The 16,370-nt window shown below is 37.8% G+C and overlaps 1 protein-coding gene across 1 annotated transcript; it reads right to left on the bottom strand.

Annotated features, from left to right (window-relative positions):
- Positions 1-502: 502 nt before the first annotated feature.
- LOC117288928 lies at positions 503-8,105 on the bottom strand. The gene is made up of 4 exons (XM_033769802.1): positions 6,658-8,105; positions 2,434-2,645; positions 665-763; positions 503-555 (listed from the first exon to the last, which is right to left on the bottom strand). The coding sequence occupies exons 1-4, from the start codon at positions 8,103-8,105 to the stop codon at positions 503-505; spliced, it is 1,812 nt and encodes a 603-aa protein (XP_033625693.1).
- Positions 8,106-16,370: the final 8,265 nt, after the last annotated feature.

Below are 16,370 nucleotides of genomic sequence, written 5' to 3'. Positions count from 1 at the left end.
CATTTTATAAAAAAAAAAACGGTTACAAACGCTTTTCAAAGACCAACTCGACCGATTCAAGGCAATGTGTTCCTTTAATCTCCGTAGATGTACGCTACCGTTGTACTTTGCTGGCGCTGCTTGTCGGATTAAACGATAATGCTCGAAGGCAAAAAATGTCTCTGGTCTTATTTGAATATTCTTCCAAAGTCATTCAAATGTATTATTCATGTAAAACACGTGGTGTCAACCGTTGCTCGAATGCATGCCCGTTTTTTGTTTTTTGACAAGAAGTAAATGAAAATAAAGCGACCCTTTTTACTTAATTTTCCCTTAGAAAGTACTTTTCTTTTCGATCGCAATCATGTATTGAAATAGCTTAATGTGTAAATTCAAAAAGAAAACGAAACCAAAAAAGAAGAACAATTGACAAAGAATTTATCCATGAACACTGAGATGGCGGAGCCACTTGCCTTTAATGATAAACCGAGTTTCTTTCCGCGAAGGTACGTTGCTTCTTAAGTTAACTTTTGTAGCGATGGAGTTTGGCAAACTTTGAATTGCCGAGACAATACTCTGGTTGGAAGTTTCAACATTCATGGTTTCAAGATCATAACATTTGAAAATGCGAAGAACAAACGGAAAGGGTTAGTGGGGTTAAGTTGGTCAGCCGAGATAAACTTACCTTTTCCAGAAGACTCCATTCTGGAGGCGGTATTTACGGTGTCCCCGAAGAGACAATACCTCGGCATCTTAGTCCCCACTACCCCTGCAACGCATGGACCTGTTAGGTGTTAAAATCAGACGAGAAGATTATTTTAACGTAAATCGCACATTACATCCACTTTAATAAAATTTCATGGTGAGGTGTCGTCATAATCATCTTCTTGAATAAGCTAGTCGGAACGTTGAGACCAATTAAAGACAGTAAACACTATTGGTAACTGTCAAAGACAAGCCTTCTCACTTGGTGTATCTCAGCATAAGCATAAAATAACAAAACTGTGGAAATTTGAGCCCAACCGGTCGTCGAAGTTGCGTGATAAAAATGATAAAAAAAACCACCATTGTTAGACGAAGTCGTGTGCTTTCAGATGCTTGATTTCGAGACCTCAAATTCTAAATCTGAGGTCTCGAAATCAAATTCGTAGACAATTAAATTACTTTAGAGGGAGCCGTTTCTCACAATGTGTTTTACTATCAACCTCTCCCCATTACTCGTAATCAAGTAAGCTTTTATGATACTAATGATTTTAGTAATTACCAATAGTGTCCACTGCCTTTTAGAGCTCACTCCGCGGTAATGACGTTAAAAATGTCCCTCTATAGACGATGTGACCTCTGACGTCACACGAAAACCATAACATGATTCGCGCGCATACCGCCGGGCAAAACCTTTGTGTTTTGGCAGCCAGCTAGAAAGTTTACGCAATCTTACCGTGACTACGTGTCTTTTTGCCCGGCGAAACATGAATTATACAGTGTTTTTTCAACAAAGGCCGGTTTGAATGTAAACATAGGTCACATCGTCTAAAGCTAAAGTAGTATAGTCCCAGCCGATTCGCTTCCTTCCGCCCAGGTGATAGTTAGGAACCAAGACAGTTCTTTTCAGAATTGAGAATTCTCCCGAAATCCGAAAATCTACTCCGCGGTTGTGGAATATTATAGCAAGACAGTTCTCTTTAGAACAAACTCTACCTGACAAGTATACAGAACATCAAATGGTGTTACCGGAAACCCCATATATGTTTATGAAAGTTAACAAACTAAATTTTTGCTAGGATGCCAAAGCAGAGGTCGGCATAATGTTGTAGCCGCAACTTGACTTTTAAGACACTGGACACTAATGGATCTGCCTTGGATTTGGTAGAATTATAAGATCGCCACTTCGTCCTTAACGGAAAATTTAACATCAGCACTCTGACTGACAATGCATATTCCCGGAATTAATAGCCGCGCTGCCAAATTTCTACTTAACTCTTCACTTATACTGTAATCTAGGATGACCTTGTATGTAATGCTACGTTACTTAGTAATGACTCGTTTATTAAATTGTAAAGAAGTCAAGCCCAATGCCGAGCCAGTAAACGCAATTACTTCATACAAAACATAATAAACTGTCAAATTCTCAATAGGAAGATATCGTTGCCATATGACTTCTTTTATGATTTACGATTGTAGGAAAAAACTGCGAGAAAACTTATTTGATAAAGAGATCTTCTGTCAAGTCATAGATTTTGTTACGATTACAAATTGTGCCTGTGCTGATCTGATAACAAGATTGAAGTAGATAATGTACAGAAAGAATAACTTCAATTGTTAAAGACACTGGACACAAGTGCTGAGTATACCGTGCTAACACACATCGGTGTATGGGTAAAAACCAAAATCAATATACTTTTTTTTCTTCTCCATTTTTGGAGAGTTTTTTTTAAATAAAAACAAAATGATTACCTGTGTGTAATCCAACCCGCAGACTTAACTTCTCCGTCGCTATGTGAGGAATACGGAACGACTGACATTCTTTGAGTAGATCGAGAGCCATGCAAGCAATCTCCCATGCGTGGCAGTCCGTGGGCTGAGGGGCACCCGACACCACCATGTAAGCATCACCTATCGTCTCCACCTTGTACACATCATACATGTCGATACAATTGTCGAAGGTACTGCAATAAGCAAAGAGGTAAGATGGTGGGGTTGAGAAATTAGTTAAGCCTGAGATCGAGTTCAGAATCAGAGCTAAAATTGATCTTAACTGCAAATCAATCGTGCCTTTAAGAACTCAAAACGAAAAACTGGTCTTCGGAAATTGATAACGTTGAGAGGTTTGTTTATTGAAATGTCAAAATCTAAAAAGAGCGTGCAAAGAAATGTACACTGTTCTGAAGGTCAACACGTCTACAACTGCGAGTAGTTTTCATCAGTTATACTCGAACATTCTTCAAATGTTTTTTTTTTATTTTTTTATTATTTCATATCGGAAGCTCTCAAACTATTACAGTTAAACCTCTTTTAGATTTGTTTTGCCGAAGATCTGGAGTAGTAAATGCTCGCGCAGCTAGAACAGTCAGTAATTCTACTACATAATATTGTGTTATGTATTTTTTTATTATTTAAATCTCTCTAAAGGGTCTATGCAACTTTTGTAGGACAAACAAACACAATGTCCACTGATTTACACTAAACTTCTACAGTTTAAAGATAATGGTAGTAGAAAGCTTCCCTGAAAATATTACGTGCTGAGGTGCTGTAGTTTTGGGGAAATGAGTAAAACAATGTCATGAAAATAATTTTCGTCTCATGAGACGAAAATTATTTTAATCATTTACAAACGTATTTTCATGACATTGTTTTACCCATTTCTCAAAAACTACATCACCTCAGTAAGTAATATTTAAAGGGAAGCTTTCAACTATCATTATCTTCAAACCCTGTAAGTTTAATGTAAATCTGTGGACATTTTGAAAAAATACCCAAATCCTTTAACGATAGCACTTAGCACTTAAAGACTTACTTATACTAAAATAGTAGATAAACTGCATGAGCTCTCGTAGCAACGACTAGTTCATCATGCATGAACATATTCTCAGATTTGTTTTGTTTAATCTCTTAAGCCAAATTTCTTAGAACGGAGACGTTTTTGTTTTTTCAAAATGTTAGACGCTAGCTATTAAAGGCAGTTGACACTATTGGTAATTACTCAAAATAATTATTACCATAAAACCTTTACTTGTGACGAGTAATGGGGAGAGGTTGATGGTATAAAACATTGTGAGAAACGGCTCCCTCTGAAGTGCCGTAGTTTTTGAGAAAGAAGTAGATTTTCACGAAATTGATTTCGAGACCTCAGATTTAGAACTTGAGGTCTCGAAATCGACCATCTAAACGCACACAACTTCGTGTGACAAGGGTGTTTTTTCTTTCATTATTATCTCGCAACTTCGTCGACCAATTGAGCTCAAATGTTCACAGGTTTGTTCCTTTATGCATGTGTTGAGCGAGAAGACTGGTTTTTGACATTTACCAATAGTGTGCAGCGTCTTTAATATAACAGCAGTGCTTTAACGATAGTAAGGTTTTTATGGTAAATATTGTATTGCAGTTATTACCATTATATGTAAAGGTGTCCCACGAGGAGTATAGACTTTCGATGTCAATCTATTTGAACCATTGATCTTCCCTGGGTCAAATTTCATAGAGCTGCTTAAGCAAACAATTTGCTTAAGCACGAAAATAGCATGCTTATTTTACACATGTTACTGGCCCAAATTTCATGCCACATACATTGCTTATGACTGGTATTTAGCTCTTGTCTACTTAGCATAACAATTGAGTGGAGTCTTGGCCGGTCATCTGATTTTACTAAGCAAAGATTTTTTCGCTTAAGCAAAATGTTGTGCTTAAGCAGCTCTATGAAATTGGGCCCTGGTCAAAATATAGTATTAAGTGCGCATTGTATACATCCTGAACATAATGAAGTGTACTTTATGGGTGAAGGCATTTTCAGTGGTTTATTCTGATGTGGATGCTACAATGAGCAGAGAGAGTGAGAGAGTGGGCGTTGGAAAATATTGTGAACCTTGTATAACTCAATAAGTAAAGTGCAGCAAGGAGATAACTACAGCGTAATTTTGCATTAGGGGCATTGATATTATTGGAACCAATTCCCAGAAGAGCACCGTGAAAATAAAAAAACATTGCTTTGCAAATAGAACAATCTTGCATGTTTTTTTTAAATAGAAGAAACCGGAACGGCAATAAAAATTAAAAAAATGGCATAATCTTCTATCGCTATCACGGTAAGATGTCACAGTGTTTTCCTCAACTCAATTAGCGGTGTACATTGTCCCTACAGTAAGACAATTACTGGCGAGATACTGGTCCCTTAGTTTCAAGTCTGTACCGTAATTTCCATAATATACGAAGTGTACCCCCCCCCCCTCCCACATAAAGGGACGTGTTTTTGTATTGGATTTTTGTTTAAGTATGTTTAATACATAATCCATGTATTGCCTTTGTTAGTTTAGGCTTATTCCTTTACACCGATTCAAAACAGCGCTGACGTGTTTGTTGTTTTCAATGAATATATGTATGAAGGTTTCCCTGTGATCTGACCAGCGGCAATGGCAATTTCCTCGTCCCAATTGAAAGCTAATGTAGCGCAACGGTTACAACAATTTATCGGTGAACTTTGCGAGGCGGTTTGGATGTTCTGTTTTACAGAGCAACTTCTCTGTGTGTGTGGACGTTGGTCTTAAAGGCAGTGAACACTATTGGTAATTAGTCAAAATAATTATTAGTATACAACCTTACTTGGTGACGAGTAATTGGGAGAGTTTGATGGTAGAAAACATTGTGAGAAACGGCTGCATCTGAAGTGACGTAGTTTTCGAAAAGAAACAATTAATTTTACACGGATTTGATTTCGAGACCTCAGATTTAGAACTCGAGGTCTCGAAATCAAGTATCTGAAAGCACACAACTTCGTGTGACAAGGGTGTTTTTCCTTTCATTGTTATCTCGCAACTTCGTCGACCAATTGAGTTCAATTTTGTACAGGTTTTTTTTTATGCATACGGTGAGATACACCAAGTAAGAAGACTGGTCTATGACAAATACCAGAAGGGTCCAGGGTACCAGCGTAAAGTTAATCATGATGATTCTGGTTCCGAGCTTACTTTTACGGTATTTAAAGGCACTGGACACCTCTGCTAGTTGCAAAAGACCAGTCTTCTCACTCGGTGTATCTCAACGAATGCATGAAATAACAATTGTGAAAATTTGAGGTCATTGGTCGTCGAAGTTGCGAGAAAAAAGTGGAAGAAAACATACTCTTGTCGCACAAGTTGTGTGAACTTTCAGATAGCTTGAATTGGAGACCTCAGCTGAGGACTCGAATTCGGTTCAAATATTTGAGTGAGAATTACTTCTTTCTCAAAAATTACTTTAGAGGGAGCCGTTTTGCGCAAAATATGTTGTACTATCAACAGCTCTCCATTGCTCGTTACCAAGTAAATTTTGTACTTAGGAAAACATTTAGAACTCTAAAGTAAACAAAATTCGGGCTTTTAAGTGTCTGAGCTATTATATAGTTATAGTGAGAGAAAAAAAAAAGAAATGTTCGATGTTTTGTAAAAAAAAAAAAAAACAACTTAAATGCAGTGGACACTATTGGTAACTGTCGAAGACTAGCCTTCAAAGTTGGTGTATCTAAACATATGCATACAATAACAAACCTGCTCAATCTGTCATCGAACTTGCGAGATAATAATGAAAGAAAAAAGCACCCTTGTCAAACGAAGTTGTGTGCGTTTAAATGGTTGATTTCGAGACCTCAAGATGTGAGGTCTCGAACTCAAATTCGTGGAAAATTACTTCTTTCTCGACAACTATGTCACTTCAGAGGGAGCCGTTTGTCACAATGTTTTATACCATCAACCTCTCCCCATTACTCGTCACCAAGAAAGGTTTTATGGTAATAATTATTTTGAGTAATAGTGTCCACTGCCTTTAACGTTATGACGACTTGACTGTAGTTTATGAACGTGTCATTGCCTTGTCTTATTATTAATTTGTTCATTGATTTATTCATTCAGGCTAATTTTTTTTTAAATTCATTTTGATAACAATTGACGTTTTTAAACAAGCAGTCAGTGCAAATAATATGCCTAATCCTACCTGTATAGGTCATTGAGTAACTCCACGACTTGCATCGGTGTGCTCTGTGCAGCCAGAGTGGTGAACTCCACGATATCGCTGAAATAAATAGTCACCTCATCGAACTCCTCCGCGATGAAAGACTTCTTCTGTTTGAGCTGCTCGGCCACGCTGCGGGGCATCATCTGATAGAGAATTTTCTCCGTGGTGCGTTTCTCGTCGGCCAGCTCCTTTGTCTTCTGGTTAAGCCCCCTGGCGTACTTACCGATCGTCCCGATGAGACGCTTGGCTTGGACGAGCTGGAAGATACCCAGAGACAGCGAGACGGAGACGGTCAGCACCAGCACGGTGATGTTGAGGATCACATCCCGGAGTGCGAAGGAAATAATCGCGTCGATAGTGTTACGGATGAAGGAGACTTCCTTATCGTGAACGTCGGAGATGATCTTAATATAGCTGGTCATGTTGTCGAACCAGTATTGGGACATTTTTGAGGCTACTGCTTTCCCGTGAGTCACACAAGGATCAGCTCCGTCTTTGATTTCATCGCTCATTTCTGCAATGTGGATACCGGATGGGTAGGAGTTCCGTTCCTCTACCGCGAATTCGACCGCAGCGAACTGGGAGTATGAAAATGTTGTCACTTTATAAGAGTCGCTGCTTGTTACTATGTTCCGGAACCACTCCATGTTGTCATCATCTAAGGAGCATCCAGCGAAGAAACTGCTGCCCAGTGCACGCTGAATCCCGTACAGATCAGAGAGCTGTAGCAGACCGTCTTTAGAGACGATCCGGGGCCATATTGTTCCTTCTTTAAGGTTGGTGCTCTGCGTCAAAGCTTGCTTTAGAAACTCTTGGTTAATCTCCGTATAAAATCTAATGGTTTGTGCGGTGTTTAAGCTACCTCTCTTGTCATCAACAGTATTCCTGAACTCCTCTATGAAATCGATGAGGTCCTTCTTGGTCCTGTAGTATACGCCGGAGACGTTTAACGGTCTGTATGTTTCTAAATTGTCGATTTTTATGTTCGTCGTCAATCTGCTCTCCGTCAGTTTTCTCACCAAGCTAACATCGGTCCCGTTAAAACTCACGTAGGTTGCCGTCAGGCCCCTCTCGACCTGTAGGGCCTGGATGACCTCACCTGTCTGAACACTCGTGTAGATCGCATCGAGCGTTTTCTCGGAGTCTTGTAGTTTGGAGATGGTGTTTATCAGCGATAGGGTCGACATGACCGTCAGTGCCAAGAGGGGGATAATTATAACAGCCAACATCTTTACCATATCACGCCTGTTACTATTGGAGTTTGTAGCCTTCTCTAAAGCCGTTTTCATCTTTTGCCTCTCCCCACCGGGTGTGGTTATTGAGGTCCGGCTGATTGTATCGAAGGGTTGCTGTGAGGGATTCCTCTCACTCAAGTGGAGCCGGTTGTTATCCGACGGCGCAACGCGGTTGGTATTCGTCGAGAGCATCTTGGAAATTATTTCAAAGTTCTCACGAAGCAAACAACAAAAACCCAACACACACAACCCCGGCGTGCTGCAGAGGAGTTATAATCTACAAGTCAACCGCTTGATGTCAAATCCTGCACTGACAGTGTCTTGTTTCCAGCGGCAGTTAACAATCAGTCTTGTGGAAAACAACAAGCCAGCGATTAAATTTGATTGCTAGCTAGACCAGCATGCACCTCAGTCCACGTGTGTAAACGCGTGGGTGCCGAGTGGTTGCGATACGGTCGATGTTGATTAGCGATAGCCTCCCCCTTTCAGTTTTTGCGTGCGAAAAAATCACGGATTTGTGGCGTGACTTTTTCTAGCCGTAATTTGACATTGCATGTTCTTTTCTGGTCAGTTTAGAAACATAAACAAAACATGCGCAGTGGGAATGCAGACTCCTTGTTCATTCATCAAACAACTTCCCAACTTCTGTGTGATCTCTTGAAGAAAATATCAGTTCAATCGCACAGCCAGCTTTCTTGTGTCTGTGTGTGTGGTGGGGGGAGGGGGTGGCTGGGTGAATTTTGGGTACCCATGTTCAGGCTTAAAAGTATTTAATTTTGAGTTACACTTCTGTGCTGATAATAATGACCTAATGTGCGTACAAAAACAACCGTACTTTTGAAGTGTACCTTTTCACCGCCAGAGGGATTACGGCTGCCAATTTTATGGGTTCCGATTTTAAGGTTGAAAAGTTAATTTTAAGTTATAGTCCTGTTACCTGATTTTCATAATAGCCGTACTGTTTAAAGTCATTGGACACTAACTTTCGGTAATATACAAATATTGACTGCTTCGAGTGTTATGGATAAAACTATGACTCCCGAGGTGATCCCCGGAGCGTTGTATTTTCCCTCGGTGAAGAGTCATGGTTGAATCCATTGCACGAGTAAAATCAGTCAATACTTGTTTAATAACGCCCTAATCATTTCTAAATACTGTTTTAAGTTACAGACCTGAATGCTACAATCCACGGACGACGCGAATACAGATTGCGAAAACTTGTACTGTGCTGTATGTAGTGTCATGTAATCCGAAATGGTTACAGACTATTGATTTGTCATCCTCGTACACGCAACGGTCGTATTGGTACTGCACGCTGTGTGATTCTTCGGACTAGCGCACGGCAAACCGTCAAGTATAACTAAGACATATCATGTGACGCGCTCTAAACAAATGAAAAGGCAGAATATTGGTAAGGGGTGTTATGAAGGTTTTTATCACCACTCCATTCTGCCAATCTGATTGGAGGATTAGCGCGTACTTGAAGATAAACAGTAATTGGCCAAAGGCCCACACATCACAGCCTAAATATAAAATAAAAAACCTGTGAAAATTAAGGCTCAATCGGTTATCAGAGTCGGGAGAAAAAAAAAACCCGGGAAAACCCACCTTTTCGCACGTTTTGCCGTGTCATGACAAAAATAAATCCGTAATTCTCGATATCGAGAATTGATAATTTTTTTTAATGTTTCTCAAAAAGTAAAGCTTTTCGTGGAAGAATATTTTAAGGCAAGTCTTTCACCATAACCATCTGTAAACCCTGTAAGTTATTTGTTAATCTGTGAACTTTTATTTTTGTTTCTGTTCGGAAGCGGTGTTATGAACAAATGTTGCACAAGCTAGCCCCGTGGGAATCACCTTCCACACTTATAAAATAATGAGAGGCAAATCACATCGTAAAAACAAGTAGGCCTACCGAGTATGTTTAATTGAACCCCCGTTACTAAAGGCCGGCACTGGACACTGTCGGTAATTACTCAAAACGATTGTAAGCATTAATTGGTAACAAGTCATGCAGAATGTTTAATAATTTTTTTTTTTCGTGACACAGATGGCCGATCGATCTCAAACTTCTACATGTTTGTCAGTTTATGTATATGGTTGATAACATAAAGTTTTTTTTTTTTTTTTTTTTTTTTTTAAATAATTCTGTAATGTTCCTTTAACCATGGCTGAACGTCGATCTGAAAAATAATTCGACAAATAATAATAACATGCCCTCGAGGTAGACGTTGTTAGAGGGAGACAGAGAGAGAGAGAGACCATAAGAAATTTTTGCAAAATTGGAATAAAAAGAGCCACCCGCATACGGAAAATGATGCACTTTGAATCCCCCAGGCGTTGTACAAAAACCATCAGGTTAAATTAATAATCGTGGTTTTCTGAAATCGCAGAGAGTGGAAATAAATGTCACAGTAATTTTCATATTGCTTTTTTTTTGTGGAAATTTTAAGAGAGTCTTTTAAAGTTGTGCAAAAACTATCGGGTTAAACTAATAATCGTGGTTTTCTGAATTCGCAGAGAGTGGAAATAACATGTCAAAGTTTAAAGTTGTGCACTTTTCTGGAACTCTGAAGCTCAAAATCAACTGTTATTTGTAATGGGTGCACGGACACACTGTAAATAGCCTATTGTGATTCTCGTTTCTTGTGAAAACGCCAAAGAAATTTTATTATCTAAATGTTTTTTTTTTTTTATGGTAAATATTCATACGAGGCTTGAATTTGTTTTTCTTTTATGACAACGACCTAATTAAGCAACCCATGTTAGCTGATTGTGGCGCATGCCCCCACCGATACTATCCAGTGCTCCCCGGGTTTTGTATAATAATACGAATATTGTTATGAAAACAATATCCAGTGCCCTCACAAAATTAAAGGAAATTGAAACAATAAGTACGACGTAACCTAACAACTAAAAGGGACACGTTGCCTTTAATCGGGCGAGTTGATCTATGACAAATTTTCGAAGTGTGTTATCAAATACATATTAATATAACAACGTTTTAAAAGTAGAAAATAATAATCCACGAGCATGCCTCAAAATGATGTTTTTTTTTTACACGTCGTGAACTAACATGGCACGCCATTTTGTGGAGCTGAATTTCAACTCCATAAAAAAAAAAATGGCTAACAGTGTTATGTTTGTTCGCAAAGTAAACAGAAAACCGTGCCATTTAAAGGCAAATTTGGGGTGGATTGTTATAGTCTACTTTAAAAACATCTTTCTAACCGTATGCAATTCATAACAAACGGTTTCAAAAGCTTTTCATAAAGTAGAACCACTCATCCGAATCAAGGCAAAGTTTCCTTTAAAAGACACTGGACACTATTTGTAATTGCCAAAGACTAGCCTTCACAGTTGGTGTATCTCAACATATGCATAAAATAACAAACCTGTGAAAATTTGAGCTCAATTCGGTCATCGAAGTTGCGAGATAATGATGAAAGAAAAAAACCTTTTCACACGAAGTTGTTTGCGTTTATGGTTGATTTCGAGACCTCAAGTTCTAAATCTGAGGTCTCGAAACCAAATTATGGCACTTCAGAGGGAGCCGTTTCTCACAATGTTTTATACCATCACCTCTCCCAATTACTCGTCACCAAGAAAGGTTTTATGCTAATAATTATTTTGAGTAATTACCAATAGTGTCCACTGCCTTTAACAAGACCGGCCCCTGTGTGACACCCAATGGCAAATATCAACCCCAGTTCACCTGCAATGCCCCAAGTGAAAACTAATTGTGGCTACATGCTGTTTTTGAAAAATATCTCAATAATTTTGCCCTTGAAGATTGGTTAAGAAATAACCTTCGTAATCAAATTGAAAGTAATCAATTTTTGCCGATAATCATATAACTTGTTTTTCTAGCAGTATACTAGTAAATAAACAAAATTGGAATAACTGCAGATTTCCGTCATTAGTGGGTGACATTTGATTTTCATTTTTCAATAACCCAACAACAATGCAAATTCCCTTAATCCTTGTTTATCAGATGTGTGCGTGCGGTGCTCTCTGAGAAGCCGATAAAAAATTTGAGACCTATACAAGAAAAAATTCTTTGGCCGTCTGTTTTTATTTGTTTTTATCCATCCCTCCCTCTCTTTGCCGAGTAATGATAATGATTCCACGAAATCATAAGATAAAAATCGTGGTTTACAAGGGGATTTTTTTAATTTAAATTGTCATGCTTTTACTCAAAGTTTGTCAGAGCACGTCAGACTTCACTGTATTTAATACCCATCGTTTCAAATGGCGTCCGCGCGTGATGAGAACAACAACACGATCTTTCGCAAGCGCAATTCTAAATTCTATAATTTTATACAGACACAAACTGTTCAAGGTTTTGATTTTTACTCGCGTGCAGTCACATTCAAAAGCTTTCAATAATTGTTTAAAAGCTTTCAAAAAAGTTATCAAGCAAGTTTGTAATGTATTAAGGGAATAAAGATGACAAGAAAATGCTGCAAAATAATGTGGTTATTATGGAACAATGAATAATATTTAAGATTGACTGGTTTTATAGGAGTTACTGTTTTAAAAGAAACCTTGATGAGATTGAAGTTGCATTCATTCAAGCAGTTTTCACAAAAAAGGTCCAAGTAAGCTTTCGACTGTTGTATAATAAATCACCTCTAAATACTAAGAGCGGGATTTGTCATTGGATGGGGGGAGGGGGTGGGCTGTGATATGGAAGGTTGTATACTTTCATAAACTTTGCTAGTCTCTCGCGTGTTTCTAACTAAGAGCCGCGACCATATTATTTACTTTCACGTGTGCGATTTTGTTTCCTCAAATACTTTAGTTTAACGGAGTTTTTGGTTCTGAAAATGAAAGTACAACTACTAATAACATTTTTTGTATTACATTCAATTAAAAAAACAAACGAACAAAAATACACATAAACTCTGTTTCCTGATAACTTTATACACAATTAGAATCTTGCCTAATTTAAAGCCATTATACACTTTCGGTAAACAGTATTGTCCAAGTCCCACACTTCGTGTATCACAACTTATAGATTAATAACAAACCTGTGAAAATTTAGACTCAATCGGTCATCGGAGTCGAGAATTTATAGTGTTTTAATGTTTTCTCAAAAAGTAAAGCATTTCATGGAACAATATATAAGAGAAGTCTTTCACCATTACCTTCTGTAAACCCTGTAAATTATTTGTAAATCTGTGAACTTTTTTTTTTCTGTACCGAAAGTGTATAATGGCTTTAATTGGCGAATGAGATATCGGGTAGCATCCTCGTCCCAAATTTTAACTTCTTTTTAGCAATAATTACAATTTGTTTTTAATATTATATACAGAATGAAAGAACATTTTCAAAAAGCAACTTGCTATGAATATTTGTTTTCAAGGTATAAATTAAAAATACAATTTTAATATAAGATTTAGATTCAATAAAAATATAGTCCTCTTTCATGATTTTTCTATCTCGTTTACACCACATTTGCATAGTCTTTTCTCCAAAGTAGTATTCTCTTATGAAGTAGTGAATTTGTTTTTAGCAAATTCCTTTAAAATATTTTTTTTAATTCGGCAGCCGGTGTCACAGGAACTGTGACACCGGCTGTCCGCCGGATACCTCTGTCCCCCAATAAAGGAAATTAACAGAATGATGATTCAAAAAATGGCGCTATCAGAAGAAGTTTGTTCATCGTAGGGGGTGGGAGGGGGTGGGGGAGGGGGGCTAAATCTCCGGGAAACAGCATCTCCTGCCTATTGAAAATCAAGGCTTCTCAAAAGTGGTCAGTACCCTTGCGAGATTAGAGCTGTGTGCGGCACCTAAATGTAGCCCGAGCCATGTTTTGGGCTACATTTAGGTCCGGGCTACATCTATGTACATGTTTTGGGCTACATTTAAGTCCGGGCTACATTTAGGTACATGTTTGGGGCTACATTTAGGTCCGGGCTAAATTTAAGGTACACATTTGGGGCTACATTTAGGTCCGGGCTACATCTAGGTACATGTTTGGGGCTACATTTAGGTCAGGCCACTTTTAGGGCTCGGGCTACATTTAGGTGCCGCACAGAGCTGCTTCGTTATGTTGAATAACAAAATAGTCTTCCCTTACTACTTACTACTGGACCTTTCTGCATTACCGTCATCATGACTTGCAGAGCCTACCATGGAAAGCTGACGAGACAGGGTCAGGATACATACTGCATTCCAAAGTAAGGCAGCCAGTAACAATGCCTACAATGATCTGGGTGCTGTTCACTGATTGGAAGTGTCTCTACTTGTCTCTATGTTTTCTTTTTCTGAAAGGTATTCTTTTATGCAAGTCTTGTCCTTTTGAAAAAATTCCAAAGAAAGACAGTTTGTATGCCCTGAATCATCTTTATGCAGTTCAACAAATAAAATAAATGTCATCAAGAGTTTAACAATAAGTATTAATTTTGGTGTGTAGCCTTGTTTTATTTTGTTATCGTGTATACTAACGGCTTAAAGCCATTATACACTTTCGGAACAGAAAAAAAGTTCACAGATTTAAGAAATAACTTACAGGGTTTACAGAAGGTAATGATAAAAGACTTCTCTTGAAATATTAGTCCATGAAATGCTTTACTTTTTGAGAAAACATTAAAACAATATAAATTCTCGACTACGAGAATTACGGAATGTTTTATACTACCAACCTCTTCCATTACTGGTTACCAAGTGAGGTTTTATGCTGATAATTATTTTGAGTAATTACCAATAGTGTCCACTGCCTTTAAACACTTAGAAAACATGTCATTTTCGTTGCTGTGGAAAAAATAAATAAAAAACTACCAACCTGCCCCCTTTTTTAGGGGGGGGGGGTCGGGGGGGGGGCCCGTTACGCCAACATAACATATTTGTTATGCCTCATTAAAATATCGGAAGCCATAATTATCTGTTACTTGTTTCTGACAATGTTGGTTCTTCTTTCTACAGGGCGTTTTTTTTTTTACAAGTCGTGTTCTTTTTAATATATGCCTCTAAACAGCAAACAAAAGACATTTTTGGACCAGCTCTGTATCTATATCTTTTTGTCTATTGACCATTTCCATTGTTACTTGTTAGTACTATAGAGATGATGAGATGATGGACTTAATGAATGAATTCCAATGGCAGCGCAGGAATAGAAGACCTTGATTATAATAATGTGTGTTCCTATGGTGCGTTTTAGTCGTGAATTCAATGTGCGCCTTGAACACCCAGCAGGGTGGATATAATAATAATAATGGACACTTAATAAAGCGCCGGTGTCCGCCGCATGTGCGCATTACAAGTCTTATTATTATTATTATTATTATTATTATTATTATTATTATTATTCAGTAGATTGTACGTTTCGGATATCCCAGATCTACGAATTTCATTGTATATCATGGCAAATTTGAGAAAGACTCAAATCAAATCAAATAAAAGCTTAGGTTTGGTGTTTAGTAGATTGTACGTTTCGGATATCCCAGATCTACGAATTTCATTGTATATCATTTGAGAAAGACTCAAATCAAATCAAATAAAAGCTTAGGTTTGGTGTTTAGGCTTGGGCCCTTACGGGGGTCTTTTACAAAAAGAATTACAAGTCCTACTCAGAATTTCTGGAGAAAATGTGACAGTAGAACAACAACAGTATAGACCTCCACATGCCCGATTCGAATAAAAGGTTGTTTGAGTGTTATGTGGAGTTAAGCTATTTCTATTACATCACTGTGTTGATGAAATAATTGACTATTTTTGTTTTGAACTAATCGGCACTAACTGTAGGTTCGCAACAAATGAACTGTAGATGTGCTACGGATCTACATTTAACTGTGTATTTGCTACGAAATCTACACTTACACGGCGTAGATTATTTTACGAATCTACACTTAACCATACTAAAGTGAACAGTACAACTTGAAAATAAAATGTGTATTTTTTTAAATGATGTGCAACAAGATACAGCTGAAAATGTTATCTTCCAATTTACAAAGTTATTTCTCAGTTGAATTCACTTTGGACCACACAATTGTAAACTGAGCAATTTGACATTGTACTCGACACCGTTGCAAGCCCTAAACAACAATTTCCCAAATTGTTATAAATGTGACCAAACGGTGTTTGACACAAAATTAGATACAATTAAGGAATCGTACACTGTATTTAAATTGTTTAAACCTCACTTGATTAAGCACTCTATATATTTCAGGATAATAGGAAGACCAATTTGGACATTCTCGCAGGCAAAATGTAAAAGGGAAGGTTGCCTCAGATCGGGCGAGTTGGCCTATACAAAGCGTTTGAAATCGTTCGTATAATGAAATGTATATTACTACAAAGTTGTTTTAAAAGTAGAATATAATGATCCACACAAATAATTATGTCTCACATTTGCACAGTTTTCCTTTTACAGCATGCCATTTTGTGAAGTCAAATTTTTTACTCAACGTAAGGTTACGTTGTAACGTAACGTAATAATACGGCAAATTGTAA

This window comes from Asterias rubens, chromosome 4 (assembly GCF_902459465.1).
Source record: "Asterias rubens chromosome 4, eAstRub1.3, whole genome shotgun sequence".
NCBI lineage: Eukaryota > Metazoa > Echinodermata > Asteroidea > Forcipulatida > Asteriidae > Asterias > Asterias rubens.
This window is presented reverse-complemented; position numbering and strand designations above follow the sequence as displayed.